This window comes from Suricata suricatta, chromosome 13 (assembly GCF_006229205.1).
Source record: "Suricata suricatta isolate VVHF042 chromosome 13, meerkat_22Aug2017_6uvM2_HiC, whole genome shotgun sequence".
NCBI lineage: Eukaryota > Metazoa > Chordata > Mammalia > Carnivora > Herpestidae > Suricata > Suricata suricatta.
In genome coordinates, this window is record NC_043712.1 from 36,741,933 (window position 1) to 36,759,556 (window position 17,624).

At 51.4% G+C, this 17,624-nt stretch overlaps 2 protein-coding genes across 2 annotated transcripts in view; one reads left to right on the top strand and one right to left on the bottom strand.

Annotated features, from left to right (window-relative positions):
* The first annotated feature begins 6 nt into the window (after window positions 1-6).
* On the top strand, window positions 7-1,894 carry ENHO (energy homeostasis associated). The gene is made up of 2 exons (XM_029920439.1): window positions 7-104; window positions 1,098-1,894. Exon 2 carries the CDS (start codon window positions 1,259-1,261, stop codon window positions 1,487-1,489), a length of 231 nt encoding a protein of 76 aa, XP_029776299.1. The 5' UTR covers window positions 7-104; window positions 1,098-1,258; the 3' UTR covers window positions 1,490-1,894.
* Window positions 1,895-1,946: 52 nt separating this feature from the next.
* Window positions 1,947-17,624, bottom strand: part of DNAI1 (dynein axonemal intermediate chain 1) — a 58,375-nt gene continuing 42,697 nt past the window's right edge. The window contains exons 13-20 of the mRNA XM_029919904.1: window positions 15,529-15,776; window positions 10,361-10,450; window positions 10,143-10,230; window positions 9,443-9,522; window positions 8,121-8,269; window positions 7,915-8,014; window positions 5,284-5,469; window positions 1,947-2,274 (exon numbers count right to left, since the gene is read on the bottom strand). Coding sequence (XP_029775764.1) covers window positions 2,176-2,274; window positions 5,284-5,469; window positions 7,915-8,014; window positions 8,121-8,269; window positions 9,443-9,522; window positions 10,143-10,230; window positions 10,361-10,450; window positions 15,529-15,776 — 1,040 coding nt within the window. The 3' untranslated portion in view covers window positions 1,947-2,175. The remainder of the gene's footprint in view (window positions 2,275-5,283; window positions 5,470-7,914; window positions 8,015-8,120; window positions 8,270-9,442; window positions 9,523-10,142; window positions 10,231-10,360; window positions 10,451-15,528; window positions 15,777-17,624) is intronic.

Genomic DNA, 17,624 nt, shown 5'->3' on the forward strand with positions numbered 1-17,624 from the left:
CCCGCCTCCCGCCCCCCCCCTCCCGCAGGCTCCTGAGTCTCAGTCGGCGCCCAGCATCCCGCTGCCCCGGACCCTCCCGCGGGCGCGCACCGGGCTCAACTCAGGTAAGGGGGGCCCTCCCCCTACGGGCACGGGGGGCCGAGAATCAGAGACAGAGATAAAGAGACCTAGACCCACATGGAGACATAGCGGCACAGCCGGGGGGGGAAAGAGACAGACACAAAGAGACGCACGAGACTCACAGAACTATAGAGAGACCCCACGGAGAAGGGGAGAGAGACATGTCCATGGGGACAGAGCGACACACAGCCTGCAAGAAAGACCGAGAGACACAAGACCCATACACACAGAGACAGATACAGAGATACACAGAGATAGTCTGAGAGAGAAAAGAGACACACAGACACTCAGAGATGGAGACAGCAGAAACAAATATAAAGAGAACCACATAGACAGATGCATAAACATAGAGGTGGGTATACAGAGGTAGAGGCACACATCTAGGCAAGGGAACCTAAAGACTATTAAGAGTCAGACACACAGACACACACAACTGACCTGGAGCGGCAGTCCCAAAGAGAGGCACACCCCAGTATACAGCCTTGGATACACAGACCCACACATGCTTGCCAGGGCCTCCACAAAGTTCCCTCTGTCTGAGCTGGCACCTCTGGAGGTCTCCCGGGCTGGCTGGCTGGAGTCCTGAGAAGGGGGAGGCGCCCAGGCCACACCAACACTGGTCATAATCCCCATCTCCAAGGCCTTGGGCTTCCTCATCTCATCCATTCTCATAGCACTTTTGAGGGCTGGAAGCTTGGTGGGCAGGGCCAGGTGATGCCCACTGGTTCTAAGGAGAATGAGATATAGGCTGTCTACTCTAGCTTCCCCACTGTGGCTACACCCCCATCCAGGTGCCCAGAGCCAAGCCTGAGGATGGGGGTGTTGGCTCTGTGGGTTATTTGGGCCTGCCAGGACCCAAAGTCCTCTGCCAGGGAAGCCAGAGATGTGGAAAAGGATTTTCTTTTTTATCCCTCTCCTCCTAGGCCTCACCTTATCCCTTCCTCACCACCCTTTCCTCTGCTATGTACCTGCCACAGGCTCAAGACTGCAGGTGGACCTCTCCATTGCCCAGGAATCATTGAGTGTGTGGACAGGACAGCTTCTTTGGAAGGCCAGCTGTACTGGATTCCTGCCTCGGCATGGGCCTTGCCATCGAGCCAGCCCTGTGGTCTGTGCTGGTCTGAGGGTGCTGCCCATCATGGGGGCAGCCATCTCCCAGGGGGCCCTCATTGCCATCGTCTGCAACGGCCTTGTAGGCTTCTTGCTGCTGCTGCTCTGGGTCATTCTCTGCTGGGCCTGCCATTCTCGCTCTGCGGACATCGACTCTCTCTCTGAATCCAGTCCCAACTCCAGCCCAGGACCTTGTCCTGAGAAGGCACCCCCGCCCCAGAAGCCCAGCCATGAAGGCAGCTACCTGCTGCAGCCCTGAAGGCTCTTCACCTAGCCTGGAGTCTGGGACCTAAGTCTACCCCACCCAGAGCCTGGAATCAGGATCCCAGGGTCTAGCCAGCCTGGGGTCCAGAACCCAGAGTCTAGCCTGTCTGGAGCTGGACCTAGCAGCCTGGCTCCAAGAGGGGTTCTGGTGGCCCTAGGTAGACAGGCCTGGGGTGGGGGTTCATGAGTTGGTGCTAGGGCCAGGGCCATCTCGACTCTGCTCCGTACTGAGGGCCAGGGGCTAGGTCCACCTCTCCCTAGGCCAGTCACCTCCGGGCCCTTGAGGTTGAGGAAGCAAACTGGAATCCATGGCAATAATGGGAGGGTGTCCAGGCTGGGCCCCTCTTTGGGTCCTCCCACTGTTTGATGGATAATAAATGGAACTATGGCTCTACCCTGAGATTTTCTCCTTTTCCTGGGGACCCTGTGATAGCAAAATTAAAGATGTGGGGTGAGCTTCCAGACACAGGTTTATTTGTGTAGAGTAAGATGGGATAGTGTTTGAGGGCCAAGTCCTGGGGTGAGGTGCTGGGACCAGGGCCGAAGCAGAGTGCTAAGGGTAAATCCTGGGACCTGATCGGGGTGGGGGCACATACTGGGTGCTAAGGCTGGGCTTAAGCAACAGGGTCAGGGGTTACAAGTACTGGGTTCAAGAAATGGGACAGGGACTGGACCAGGCTCTCAGGTCTTTGTTTTCACTTCCCTCACCAGGTTCAGCAGTTTATCCAATTTTGCGATCTCCACAGCCGGACCCTTCTGTACCTCCTGCCCCTTCTTTTCCTGGGGAGGGGGGGAAGTACATGTTGGAGAGGAATGGTGAGGGATGGACCACCTTTCTCTGGGTCCCAGCTCTGCCTCCTTTGCCCAGCCTGCCCCAGCTTTGTCCCACCTCTCTCTCACCCAGTTAGATTCTGTATCCCTCCCTGCCTCTCCCCATCCCCAGAGGGTCCTTCCCCAACTCAGGTTAGGAGACTTGGGCCTAGCTGGGGCCTTGGAGAATCTAGGTGTGACTCTGAATCTGAGATCAACAAAGGGTCTTAATGCCGGGAGGAATGGCAGAAGGTTTCCACCCACTGCCCCTCTCAGGAACAGGCTAGGGAGGGATCCAGCTCTGGGGAGAGTTGAGGCCTCTACTGTTGGGACCACCCTTCCACAGGAATGTCCCTGGCTGAGTCCTAACAAGGAACTAAGAGATGTTTGTTTGTGGAGGGAGAGAGTGTGGACAAAGCCACGGGTGCCCTCATCTAGTACCAAAACTTTCAGGTCAGGCTTGGAAAGGGGTGACATTTGGGGCCAGTTCTGCTGTATCAGACATACTCAGGGTGGAGGAGGTTGTCAAGAGACCGAGGAGGGCAAATGAGATATCCCATGTGATTCCAGATGTCCTTAGCTGGGACTGTCCCTCAGAAGAGCGGATCCTAAATTTATGACCCCTCACCTCGGTCTATAGAGCACTCTAACGCCCTGAGAAAAAGAGAATTGGGCCACTGGGGTATGTGTCACTCACTGCCAAGAGATCCATGGCAGACCAGCACTAGTCCCATCCTCCCTTCTGTCCAGGCAGTGGGATATGGGCTAGGCTGGGGCAGCTGCCATTTCCTGCCTTTCCTCTGTTCCTGAGCCCCCCTCCCCTGCCTTCTCAGCCACCTGTGCCCACTGCTCACTGGCACCTGCTCCAGCCTTGCCTGCTGAGGGCCCAGCCTAGGTTTGGCCTGGGCTGTGAGGAGGGGAGAGAGTGCATGGCCAGCAAACCCCTTCCTGGCCCCATCCTGGCCGCTGACACCATGCAGAGCTTAGATTTCCTCCTGGTGTGACTGCTGCACCTGCTCCGAAATCTGTCTCCCTCTCCCCTTGTGGCCCAGTGCCTTTGCCACTGCCCAGCTCACTTCTACACTCTCTAGGCAGAGGACAAAGATGTCTTTTTCTCTAACTACTCTCTCTCCCAAATCAAGTTAGTGTTCTCTTCTTGGCTTCACCCCATCCCCGTGGAAATTTTGGGACCTGGCTTTTAGTTTCAGCTTTGCCATTAATTCCCCATATGACATGGGCAAGTCCCTTGGCTTTCTGGGCTTCCATTTCCCATCTATACGATGGATAGGGAAAGATCGTCTTTGACCTCTGACAAGTTGTGCCCTGACACCAATTATGGGAAGCTTCCCTGGTCAGGAAGTTGGGCCTCTGTAGCCAAGCCCTCCTGAGGGACTACAGCCCAGAGAAGGGCAAGTGGGGTGGGGTGTGGTAGGGATGCCCAGAAGACTTCCTTTTGCACAAATCATTTGACTACAAATAGGATCAGATGACAGTTTCACAGAAACCTCCAATCCACTGAAGTACTAGTGCCGAGCTATGTCACCTGCTCAGGTCCTCTGATCCCCTGGTATCTATTTCCTCAGGTCTTCAGAGTTAAAGGTCCCGGGATATGCAGAGCCCAGCTTCCTTAGCTATGACTGACCCTGGCTCTGAGAGGGGTTGGGACTGTGGGAGATCCTTGCCTCCCTGGGTCAGAGTGGGCAGGGCAGCCCTCCCACCCACAGATCTACCACCCTCATGGTGCGACGGTTGTACCCTTGTCTCTCAGTGGGCTGTCCAGCTCTGCCAGCTCAAGCCTGGGTCTCTCTCCTCACTAAATTAAGAGCAGATTTTATCTGTTCCTTCCCTCCTTGAGACCAATTAGCTGGGCTCAGTAAAGAGCTTCAGACCATGCCCAACTCCCCCATCCCATCCCACCCCACCCCCAGCCCACCACAGCCTCTAGGCCACAGCTGCAGGCGCTTAGCAGCCTTCAGAGTATTTATAGCCAAGTCTACCCCCTCCCCCAGCTGGCTACAATTACAGGCCTGGCCAAACTCCGGCTCTTGCCTCCTGGTCATGATGGGGAATAGACCAGGCAGGTACCAGAGGTATGTTGCAGTGGCCCCTTCCTTGGTAAGGGTACAGGGAGGCAGGTATCAGTAGTTGAAAGAGGCCCCTGCCCTTGCCTTAAACTGCAAATAAATGCCTCATATTGCAACCAAGAGGTGCAGTCATCAAGGCAACTTGGCCCAGCCCTGGCCCAGCTCTGATCCTGGCCTAGAACTGGGCAGAAAATAAATTCCATATCCTCTCTTAGCACCCAAATGGGCAGTACTGGGTTCTGGATTACTGGGCTCTGTATTCTAAGGCCTGGATTCTTATGTCTCAGTCAGGACTCTGAGATCTAGACTTTGAAGTCCTGGCTCTGGGCTTCATGGCCTGTTTTCAGGGCCTTTGGGCTCTGGGCACTGTCTCCAGATCAGTACAGATCCCAGAAAGGAACCAGAGCTCAAAAGGAGGACTGCCTAGCTGCTGACCTAGTTACCCTCTTTTCCTTTTTACCTTCTTCCCTGTGTGGACCCACAGCTCCCAGCTCAGGGACCACTGGAGCTGAGGCCCTTTAAGGCCAGCCAATGACTAAGTGACTAAGCCCCAAGCCCCCTGCCTGGATAACCTGGTCTACACCAAATAAGCTGATGATGTCCACATGCTTCCCCAGGCTTTGGACCTACACAGTCACCGACTTACTGGATGTCTCTACGTGGGAGCCCCACAGGTAACTCAGATTCAGCATTTCAGAACTGATCTCATTGTCTGTCCACAAACCTACTTCTCTTGCGCTCCTTATTTGGGCAATGACACCACCCTTACTCTGGGTTTTCCAAGCCAGAAACCTGGGGGGGGGGGGTCACCCCCTGGCTCCTCCCCTTTTTCCTCATCCCCCACCATCTTGGAAACTTTATTTCTTACAGTAGCCCATGCTACCCAAGCCTGTACCTTTGGCATCTTGCGCAAGTTGGGTGAAAGCTTGAGGCAAGTGACGTGCCCACGGTCGTCGCCCACAATGATGATAGGGTAGACAGGATTGAACTGCACATGGGTAATCTTGTTCTTCTTTTTGGCCACCACAGGCTGGTTGCAGATGGCCTCATACTTGTTGATGGACAAGTCAAACACATGAGCCTGTGGAGAGGCAGATAATGGGGCCCCCACTTCAGAAGAACTAGCACATGGGTTTTCTGGGGAAACAATAGAAGTTGTGGAGCTGGAGACAGTGGGAGAGGGGATTTGTGTCTCTGATTATGTTTTTCCTTGACGGAGGGAGTGAGAATAAAAAGCTTAGGAGAAAATTTAAGTCTATGCAGAATTAACAATAATAGCAGCTACCATTTGTTGAACACTTACTATGTACCCATCTTTGGACAAGCATATACATAGTTGTATCACCTAATAATCCTCACAAGCCACTCTATGGGGTAGGTTATTATCCCCATTTTATAAGTGAGGAGATAAAGGCCCTTAAGGCTAACTTGCTGGCTAGTGGCAGACCCAGGGTTTATATCAGTTAATATATGCAAGGTGTTCAGACCACACTTGTCATATATGTGCTCAACAAATATTTGATCTTATTTTTACCATTCCATAAATCCAAACCTGGACAACTGTGGCAGTTTCCTAATGGGTCTCTCTGCTTCTACTCCTGCCCTTCTACAATCCATGCTCCAAGCAGCCTCTAGACTTACCTTTAAAAAATCTAAAATCATCCAATAATTTCCCTTGGCAGTGTACGTGCAATCCAAATTCCTGACTCCAGATTCTCCACTCTCCACTCTCACTTCCTGCTCTCTTCCCTTTTTTTCCTAGACCCAGCCATATTGCCTGCTTGTACCTTAAACACCTTCTAGCTCATTCTCACCTCAGGGCATTTGCACTAGCTGTTCCCTCGGTCTGGAATGCTTTTCTCTGTCTTCACACAAGGCTGGCTCTTTTTCATTCAGCTCTCAGCTTGAATGTTACATCTTGAAGCTTTTCCTTGGCCACTCTAAGAGACCACACAGTCCTTTTCCTTTACATCACTCTCTTTCTCTCTCTCTCTTTTTAAAATTTCCTTCAAGTAATGACTTTTATTTTTATTAAGTTTATTTATTTTGAGAGGGGGAGAGAGAGGGAATGCCAAGCAGGCTCTGCACTGTCAGTGTGGAGTCTGATGGGGGGCTTGAACTCATGAACTGTGAGATCATGACCAGAACCAAAACCAAGAGTTGAGTGCTTAAACACACAGATAAAAACGTTTACCTGCCTCAAGCATACAGTTCTTGGTTTTTAGTATATTCACAGTGATAGAACCATCACCACAACCAATTTTAGAACATTTTCATCACCCCAAAAGAACTCTTGTACTATTAGCAGTCACTTCCCATTTTCCCCCACATCCTCAGCCCTAGGCAACCAGTAATCTATTCTCTGGCTCTAAACCTTTGCCTATTCTCGACATCTGTAAATGGAATCCTACAAATGTGTGGTCTTTTGTGACTGACCTCTTACGCTAAACATGTTTTCAAGTTCATCCATGTTATAGCGTGTAGTATCCAATACTTTATTGCTTGTTATTACTGAATAATAATCCTTTTGATATACCATATTTTGTTTATCCATCCATCAATTGGTGGACATTTGGATTGTCCCACTCTTTGGCTAATATGCATACTGCTGTGAACACTGTGTACACACATATTCCTCTTTTAATCTCTGCCTAGCACTTAACACTAATATTGTTGTTGCTTTTTTGTCTCTGTCCCTTCACAACAATGTGAGCTCTTAGAACTATAGGGATCTGAATCGCCTGATGCTGGGCCCTTAGTAAAATTCTGTTCCGCAAATAGGTGACTGACTTTAGGGTGATGCTTTAAACTATAGTCTTTCCTTGAGTACTTGCCTCTGAGATTATATCAAAGTCCATAAGGAAAAATGGATTTGTATTCAAGAATTTTCTCCAAAAAAATATTTGTTTCTGAGCTTTTATCAATTCTCAGTGTTACACAGACCCCTCTCATCTCCCCTTCTCAGACTCAGCTTGCACACTCCCAGGGATGGGGGATTTGCTACCTTTTAGACATTATTTCAATCAGATAAACTCTGGCTCATAAGTGTTCCTTACATCAAGGTTGTCCCTGCTGCCATCCTGTAGCTCCCTCCCTAGGGCCCCTGACAAGGTAAGCTCCTCATGGCATCTTATCCCCCAGAGTGTTCTCTCCTTTAGGATGAACAGCACCATGTTCTCCTCCAGGCCTCATGGGGTAAATGATTCTTTTTTTTTGATAGGGCCCTTGGTGGCCTAGCTCTTGAGAATACAGAATCCTTATGTCTCACCTTTCCCTACCTGAGCAGGCACTCTCTCTGTCTTCAAGCAGGGCTGGCTCTTTTCATTCAGCTCTCAGCTTGAATGTTACGTCTTGAAGAAGCTTACCTTGGCCCCTCTAAGAGACCACACAGTCCTTTTCTTTTATGTTGCCCTCTTTCTCTCTCTCTTTTTAAAATTTCCTTCAAGTAATGACTTTTATTTTTATTAAGGGAGCCCCTAAGATACTTCATCCTATCTCTGGTAGAGGGGTTGGCAGGGGCACTTACCTTCCCATTGGTGGTGACTGCTGCAAACACAGTAGAAGAGTATGGTGCCCAGGCCACATCGCCCACAGCTGAATTGAGATCATAGATGAACATTGGGGTCCTGCAGTGGTGGAGGGGTAGAAAGTTCACCATACAGAGGGCTCCCAGTGCTGGAGCCCCACAGGCCACAGCCCACAGTGGGGCCTGAGGGAGGGCATGTGTCTCACTTGATGGTGTGGTCCCAGATCTTCACTGTCCAGTCGGAGCTGCAGGACATGAAGACCTTGCTGTGGTATGGGTTCCAGGACACAGCATCCACTGCCATGTTGTGGGCATCATAGGTGTCAAGGAATTTGCTGGAGTAGGATTTAGAGCACTGGGTCGAGGGTAAGGGTGGTGGAGGATCAGGAATGAGTGAGAGGTCAGCAGCCACCACATTTCCCTGGGTGCCCTGGAGGGTCAGAACCTAAGACTCCTCTGTCCCCACATTATTGTCACCACTGAGCTGTGACCAAGCTGCTGGCTGCTCTTCTCTGTGCCCTCAACACAACTAGGGAGAAAGGAGGGGCTTATTGGACTGGGGGATGGGTGGGCTAAGGAGTTTTCCTGGAGGGTGAGAGACAGTGCTGTAGTCTGCCCAGAGGATTCCAGGCCAAGCAGAAAAGGCTTTTCCTCCCAGAGCCAAGGCTGAGCAGGTCTGGGTGACGTGTGGCCTAGCGTTTGTCCAGGCCAAGGTCTAAATCCACTCACAGCCCATAGATAGAATCCTTGCAGTAGTGATAAACATTCCACCTTGCCCAGGTAAGAGCAGGTGCTGAGCAAGGAGCAAGTCCCAACTCACGATTTCCCATTGGGTTTCTTGCCCAGACCAGCATGCCCTTCCCTCTCTCCCTCCGGGAGACAGTGTGACTGACTAGTCTCTTCCCTTCTGCCTCTCCCACACTGCCTTAGGGAGGGGTGTAGAGGGGAGTGGGGACCTCTTTTGCATTCAGACCAACTCCTGCTGGGCCTTAGGGGCTCCCGGGAAGCTGCCTGTAATTAACATTCTGAGTCTTTGAGCCTAAGAAAAGCTTGCAGCAGAGCTATTTCTGGATAGATGGAGGTTCAGAAGGATGTTCACCTACTAACACTGAGACCTTGTAGAAACTGGCCATAAAGTTCCATCCTACTGACTGGGACACACGCAGGATTCAGAGATCAATTTTCTTGTTACCTGGCTTTCAAAGCTCAGCTGAAGTTCGCATCTCCTCCAGGAAGTCTTCTCAGAATGTTCCAACTCCCCCCAATACCCACTCCTACTTCTATTTCCTCTACTCCTAGGAAGGGAGGGAGGGCCCAGAGGGAAATGTTGCAGACTGGGCTACAGTCATCCTCTAGATTTTCATCCCCTTTCCTGCAGTCATCCCCTCTTTCTGCCACCCAAACAAGTCAAGAAATACATTCTCTTCTCCCAAGAAGCTTTCTAGAACGGGCTAACCCTAAGATTTATCAGAATAGGGTCTGTTGAGAAGGATAAACTCCCATGGTTCTCAGGTCAAAGCTGCCTCACCTTGTAGATTTTTCCCTCCTCTGTGCCCACTAGGAACATATAATCGATCTCTTTGTGGAAGTCAAAGGCGGTGCCACAGCCTTGGGAGAAGAGGTAGAGCAGTGTTAGCCCAGTTCTGGGAGGGAGGCCCAGCACCTCCTTTACCCAGCAGGCCCCTGTAACAGCCAGAGCCCCAGCTCTTGCGGGCTCTTGCAGGGACTGGGGCTAAGCAGGCAAACAGAAACCCCCTGTCTGGCCTGCTGCTTGTCCCAGTTGGGACTGCAAACGGCCAGGGCTTCTGCAGACAGGAATGGGGCCTGGGTAAACAAGGAAGGAATTGATTTAAACAGGGTCAGGGTCAGGGTAAACAGGGACAGGGTCTGCAAACAGGGACATGGTCTATGCAAACAGGGATATACTCTGCATAAACAGGGTAGGAATTGAGTAAACAGGGACAGGATCTGGGTAAACAGGGGCCTGATCTGCATAAACAGGACTGGATCTGCATAACAGCACCTGATCTGCATAAACAGGAACAGGGTCTGCAAACTGGGATGGGACCAACATAAACAGAGGGTCTACAAACACTCAAGCACTGGGAGGACAGGACCAGGCTTCCATCCAGCACAAGTGGAGGGGGGAAAGCTTGGTAAAGGGACAGGGCCACCATCTCGTCTCTGACCCTCATGAGGCCTGAATGTGAGTGGGCTGGGTTTCCTACCCACTGTGTGTAGCTGCAACCCATTGAGACCATCTGTGGTGCTGCCCTCCACCTTCAGTTTGATGACATCTGTGTGAACCAGCTCGCTCTGCAGTCACAAGGGATAGGAAAGGATACACGAATAGGGCCACATCAGCAGGGTTGAGGGCAGACTTTGCCATTCAGCTCCCCCCAAACCCCATCTCCACCCCATATGACCCTTTCTGGGAAACAGGCACCTTCAGGAGCGTCCAAGACACAATCCTGCCATCAGATGACACAGAGAAGAAGTTAAGGTTGTTGTCCATGTCATCCTTCTGCCACCTGACCTGGAAACAATCCCAAGAATCCATGTCAGGTTCAGAAGCAAGTTCTGGGAGCCCATTTCCCAAAGTCCTACACTTGGCCTTCCTCCCATCTCTGTCTCTCTCATTCCTCTCTCCTTGACCATCCTGGGATAACAATGCCATTCAGGAGGCGCCTGGGCCACTCAATTGGTTAAGCGTTTGACTTCAGTTCAGGTCATGATCTCCCAGTTCGTGGGCTCGAGCCTCACATTGGGCTCTGTGCTGACAGCTCAGAGGGTGGAGCCTGTCTTTGAATTCTGTGTCTCCCTTTCTCTCTGACTTTCCCCTGCTAACACTGTCTCTCTCTGAAAAATAAAACATTGAACAAAAAACAGTGCCACTCAGGGCACTGCCCTAATCCCCTGGCTTGGCGTTGGAGGTGCCCAGTTCCTCCCTGGGTTGGGTTCTACAACCAGTTGTAGGGGAAGGTGGTGTTTTGGGCTCATCCTCCTTATGTAGACAGGGTCTGGCAAGGACAGGGTCCATCAACCAGTTTTCTAATTTATAAAACAGGAACCATAATAGCACAGGTTTGTTGTAAGGACTAAATGAAACAATGAACATGAAGCTCTGATGTGAGAACATTGCAACTATTAAGTGTTCAGTAAATGTTAGCAAATATCCTCATTATGACCGTCATCCTAAGAATGAGGGAGCCAACTTTTGCAGGAGAGTTTTTCCTGTTTGCTTGGGGGGCGGGGAGAAGGCCCCCTCCCCTGCTCTCCACTTTCAGGTCAGCCTTTCTCGAGGTGGTCTCTCCTCTATTCCCACCTTCACTTCACCACTAGCTCCTGCTCCCAGAATCTTGCTCCCAAATCTCAGATTTGAGCTACATTTCTGCATCTGCAATTCGGGGTTAATAACCGTGCCCCACCCGTCTTCTCAAGGCTGGAAGAAAACATATGGGAAAGTGTTTTGGAGACAGAGCTGTTGTCTTATGAAGATGACACGCTTGAGGCTCAAGTTTCTGTTGCCAGATGTGGAGGCCTGGCCAAGCCGTGTCCCAGAGAGCTGGGGTGGGGCTGGGTGCCCAGAGCCTTCCATTCTCCAGCTCTCTGCAGACCTCCCATGCTGGGACCCTGTCCGTTCCCCCTGTCACAAGTAGAGGCTCAGTGAGGGAGGATAGAACCCAGCGCAGCTTCCTGTGACCACAGCTGTCACCACGGCTGTTGAGGGGTGTGGTTTAGGGGAGAGGGGATCGCCTGTCCCCAGCCAACCCCCAGGCCTGGCTGATCAGAGCTACAAGAGGGCGGGCCCAGTCCTGCCTGGGCTTGTCTTGTCAGCTGGCTCTTTTTTCCACTGGGGGGCCTTGAACACCACAGAGCCTCTGAGGTATAAGTCAGAGCTGGCCCTTAAGGCTGAGACCAATTCCCCTTCTGTGTAAAGGTAGTCTCTTTAAAGAGGGGAGGGGACAGGGGGTGTCAAAGGCCAGGCTGTAAGAGGCGCTAGGGAGCTGCAAAGGGAAGTGTTTAATGAGCAGCCGCCAGCATGCATGGAAATTGTATTTCACACCCCACTTAGCAGCCTGATGCCCAATGGGGGTTGCTGTGTGCATTTGCAAGTAAGCCTGTGTGTGTGTCTGTGTGTGTGTTTGTGCGTGTGTACAAGTCACACACATGCTCCTGGGGTGGAGGTGGTAGTGTAGGAACAAAGTTGGGGGGCGGTGTCAGGTGGTAAGAAGGGTTAAAAGAAGGCAAGAATGCCCAGGAAAGTGGTAAGGTGCTAAGAAGCAGATGAAGTCTGCTCAATTGATTCCTTCTCTTCTGCCTTATCTGATTAGGGCAGATATGCTTGACCCCCATCTCTGCTCATCTATCCTTCCCTGCTCCCTTCCCCAGTATAGCACAGAAAACACACACACACACACACACACACACACACACACACACACACACACACCCAAAGATTGTTGCTGGTTAAGGCTTCACAGTGGGACTTGCATAGTGCTGGGCTACGTAGATGGGCTCCCTTGGGAAGTAGCCTGTTCCATGGGACAGAAATTCAGTCCCCTTTGAGCAGATAGTTCTCTCCCTGGCTCCAAAATCTTCCATGGCTCCCTGCTGCCAACAGAACAAAGTCCTTCTATCTCAGCCTGGCATTTGAGATCCAAAATAACCTCTCTGGTCTCCTCTGAGACACAGTTCCTCTAAAAAGGACCTAGACTCTGATGTCTCTGACCTACCATTAACCAGCCTATCTGTCCTCCAAGCTCCAAGCTTATACAACCAACTGCCTGTAGGACACCTCCTCTGGCTTCTTCTTCCTTCCTTCCTTCCTTCCTTCCTTCCTTCCTTCCTTCCTTCCTTCCTTCCTTCCTTCCTTTCTTTCTTTCTTTAAATTTTATGTATGTGTATATGTACATATATGTGTATTTAAATATAAATAATGTATGATGTTATACTGATTTTAGGTGTTCCTTTAGCTTCTTGGATTCTGCCCACACCTGCTCCTGCTCTGTCTTTCCTACCTCTGTGGATGCTCTACTGGGTACTCCCAACCAGAGTGCCAGCATCACCAATTGTTCCCCTTTCTCATATCCATCTAGTTTCCTTCTTTGATTTTATTGCCTCAATAGTGCTCAACCCTACCTTCTCATTTCTACCCCCACTGCCCCTGCTGTAACTCAAGCTTCAATTCTTTCATGCTGCAGTGAGAGGACATCTCTGAGACACAGGCGCCCTGTGTGAGTCCTCTGCCCTGCACTCTGTTGGTCTTAGGTGCCTTGCAAAAGTACCTTAGAGGACAGGGGGAGTGACAACAGGGAACCGTCAAGCCAGCAGGACCCTGAATCATCTCAGCAGTCCCACCCCCCACCTTTAATATATCAGACTTTCTGTACTAACACTTTTTTGAAACCACTACCTTACAAAGTCCAAGATTCCCACTTGCAACAGAAGCACACTCAGAGCTGGGCGCCTGTGTTTTCTCAGGTCCTGCTCCACCCTCCCTGTCTCCCGCACTGGGCTCCAAATGGTGTGTGGCTTCCCAGCAGGCCTCTCCATTTGATGCCTCAGTGTCATTGTACATGTAACCCCTTTGTACCTTTCCTTATCTGACATGCTTTTTTTTTTTTTCATTTTTAACTAAAATCTATACTTCATTTGATTTTCTTAGTTTTCTCCTCATACCCCTTTTTTTGTCCTAGGATCTCATATTACATTTAGTTGTCATTAACTAATACTTTCTCATGCCTTACAATTCAGCTCAGGTGTTGCTTTTGCTAGGAAGACCTGTCTCTCCTGCCCCTGCTTCCAGTCCTGGATAACCTAGATGTTGCTCCTCAGTGCTCCTATGAGCCCTCTTTAGCATTTAGCATATTGCCCTGTCCTGCTTAGCCTGTGGCTGTGGTTATCTCCCCACTAGGAACCCCAGGGACCAAGCCCTTAAGCACCCTCAGCTCCCAGAGGACCAAAGAGGAGTTACTGAGTGGAGAGATGAATGAGGAAAGGGGGAGGGAAAGAAGGGAACAGGAAGTCAGGAAATGAGTGAGAGACAGGCAGGCCTCTCCCATGTCAAAAGCCATGATTTCTACCAAGAACTCTGGAGTCTTTGGGTTTGCAAAGGCCTTGCTTTCCTGACAGGATGGTGGGAGAGCAGAAGGTCATCCCTGTCCAGGTGAGTTCCAATCTCTGTGGCACCCACCTAGTGAAAGCGATAATGTGTCTTCTGCATGCCCGCCCCCATTTCTTTTCCCAACCTGCTGTCTGATTCAGAGAACATAGTATGGTAGTGGGATGGTTGGCCTTGGTCCCTTGCCTTCTCCTGGGCTTGAGGAAGGTGGTCAGGCCAATCAGAGATGCTCTGTGCTTTGCTCTGGGCTATGTGAGCTGGGACAGGAGGGGCAGGTTTGATGCTGGTTTAGTCTGATCTAAGCAGGTCTTTTCTCCTCCCTTGGGTCTTGATGTCTGTAGGCAGCCTCCCCTTGTCTGGAGACCTCCATGTGCGAGGCAATGAACTGAAAGATAGGATTTTCAGAGGAGAGAACTCTTGAGACTGTGAGCTTTGGCCCCTGCTCTGGTGGAGAGTAGGGGGGAGGATGTCTTACAGGAGAGGCTATCTGAGCCCCGGCTCTGGGTAAAAGACAGAGCAGAGAGGACACCATGTCCCCTGTGCCTGGATAGTCCTCCATCTGCTCAGGCCTGTCAGGGAGCTGAGAGCCACTTCTTACGGCAGGTGTCCACATGGCTGAGAGAGCTCAGGGCCAGAAATGCAGGGTGCAGAGCCTGCCTGGGGCCTCTATTAGGGCAGGGGGCTGAGGAAGATGAGAGGCCGGAGTCCCAGCACTGCCTGAGGAGCCCAGAGACCTTGGGGAACTTAAGGCAGAAATTTATCCTTAGATTTGCCCAGACCTGCCCATGGGTAAGGGTATGCAGCCTCAGAAGGAGGGGGACTTTTGGAATACAGTAAGGAAGAGTCTGCAAAGCCAGAGCTAAGAGACTTTCTGAAGATGAAACATGAAATCCACTCCCAATGCAATAAGGGGGAGACAGAGGCTGAAATCTAGCCCTAGTGTCAGGGTCTTGGTCACATGCTGTGCCTGTCTGGAGAAGGGGGTTGCTATGAGAGGCCTCAGGGACAGATCTTACCTACCAGGCCTTACAGCTCCACCCAAAGGGCAAACAATGGGCAGCACCTACTCCTGTTTGGGAGTTCCTCCAAATGTAGCCCAAATAGCAGAGGAGACCCCTCATGGGGAGTGTAGGAAGCCCATACATAGGGAACTAGAGAACTGGAGACCTTGACATACTCAGCAGAGGTCTGTCAGGGCTGAGTCTTCTAGCCATGAGCTAAGAGTCACTGATCACTGTACCTAAGAGACCCTTAGCCGACAGATGGGAGCCCTCCTGAGAGCAGCTCTGGAGGAGCAGACCCAAGCTCACTGCAGACCCCTTACCTCCTGATTATCACCTTTTCCCTCCTCTGTGCCTTCTCACACCCAAGCTCCTTGGCCTCTAAGCTGGTACCTTTCATCCCCATCCCCTTGCCTATGGCCTGTCCTCCCCAAGATCCCTCCTCCGGGAGTTCTATACCCATTTTCCCCACCCTGGTTCAAGGCTGACCTGCCACACAGGGTCCGTGTGCTTTCCAGACTTGGCTGAACTGCGGAAGGAAGGCTGGGAGTGGGGCTTCTTGAGGTTGTAAATGGCCACATTACCGTCGTAGTGGCCCACCACCACCAGGTAGGGGTGGTCCACGTGTATGTCAAGACACATGATGCCACTCTCGCTGCTGAAGCTGTATTCCGGGAAGCTGGGGTTCTTCATGCTGTAGAACAGCAGCATGCCCCGGCTCTGCTTCATGAAGTCATCTGTCCCAGGGAAGATGCCAGGTTGTGATAGGAAGATTCAATTGCCCTCATACCCCTCCCCCACAGGATGGACAAGATCTGTCTGCTCTGCTTGTCAGAGACGGTGGGATTCCTCTCTGGGCTTCATCTCTCTCTCTGAAATGGAACCATGAGACCTGACTCACCCCTTCTTAGGGTTGATGGAAGGGCCCAACAGATAAGGTAACCAGGTTTATTGAAGGACAGACAATCACTCTCCTTATTCTCCCTGGGGTACAGGAAAAAGAGGTGCAAGCTCAGAGTTGCTAGGTGAAGAATGTGTGTGGGCTTGGGAAAGAGCACTAACCTCAGAGAGGGTTCAGGGGCCTGGCCCAGGGGTAGGATGTTGTCCTTAGATGCCTGGATAATGCCCATGTGTTCCCCACCCCCAGCCCAGGACAGGAATTCAGTTTGGACTAACATGGAATTGCCTCTACGAGTTCCATATCCTCTGGCCCCAAAGTCCCCAGCTGCAGCCTGTACCCTAACTGTAGGCATGTTCCCAGAATTGAGAAGTCCCAGGACAGCCAGTCATCCTTCTGCCACTCATCTTCCTCCCTGTGCGACCCACATCAGTAGGAAGCCTCCTGCTTACTTTTATTCTCTGTTCATGTGGCACCCATCCTCATAATGTAGTCACTGAGCCCTCAAGTCCAGCTCTCCTGCCACCAGTCCAGGACCCTTCCCAAGCTCAGAAGAGGAAGTCTAGAGCAGCCCATCTTGGGAACCCTATGCTAAGGGAAAGTTTTAGCTGAGATGAGGGCTCTCCTACCTTCCCTGCCAAGGGTTACCTCTTTTGTCCCTGGCAACTTCAGGCCTGGGCCATCCAGGCAAAGTGGCCAGTCCTGAAGTCTGAAGCCCATGGGTGGGAAAAATAGGGAGGCCACTCCAATATGACTAGTCTCGTTGAGTCATTCTTTCTGTCCTATTTCTAATGCTGCCCCTTACTCAGGGGAGTAAGTGCCTGGGCTGGACTCAGGGACAGTCTGGGTTGGGTTCCCTAGGCTCTGGGCATAAGCTTGGCTACAGTTACCAGATACCCCCACCCCAGATATTCTGCAAACATCAGTTGGTGCACACTGGAGCCAGGACTAGGGAGCAGGGTATGGCCTGAGCCAGGCTGGCATTAGGTGGGTAGAGTTGGAAGCTGAGGCAAGCTGGCATGCTCACCATAGCAGTTCTCTATGGGAGAGCCCACCTTCCCTTGCTAATCCTTACCAACTCTGGGATTCTTGTTGGGAACCCCTCCACTGATGGTTTGCAAAGGAGGCTTCAAGTGCAAGGAGGGAGTTGCCCCTCCAGTGGGAAGTTCCAGGATCCAGCTTGAGCCACAGGGAGGGTCCACAGTGGTTTAGGAAGGAACATGCTTCTGCTCTGGAGAAAGTGAACCTCGCACAAAGACGAGGAGCTGGAGGCTTCTAGCTCCCTGGAGCCAATTGGGTCACCCTATGCCTGCCACTGTCTCAAAGCCAGTAGGGACTGGCAGTCCCTCACCCTGTAGGGCTCCTCCCATATGGGCCCCAGGGATGACTCTCAAAGGGAGATATTTGACCTAATGAAGGAAGTGTCCCACCCAGACCATGCAGGGCTTGAATTGGGCAGCATGACAGTTATTTGTAACTCCTTTTGTTCATCACACAAATCCTGAGCACCTGACTGGGCCTCCCTTTGGGCTGGACTGTGGCAGAGACAGAGACACTTCACTGTTTATGTGGTCTTGCCCTCAGCAGCCCTTAGTTTGATTGAGGCCAACCCCTCGATATGTAGTCAGTGGTAACTGCCAGGCCACGGGTGAACTATTGATGCCCTTAATGTTCAATCTGTCCTTGA

Coding starts and splice junctions, on each gene's coding strand:
- ENHO (XM_029920439.1), top strand. CDS start 1,259: ATGGGGGCAGCCATCTCCCAGGGGGCCCTCATTGCCATCGTCTGCAAC.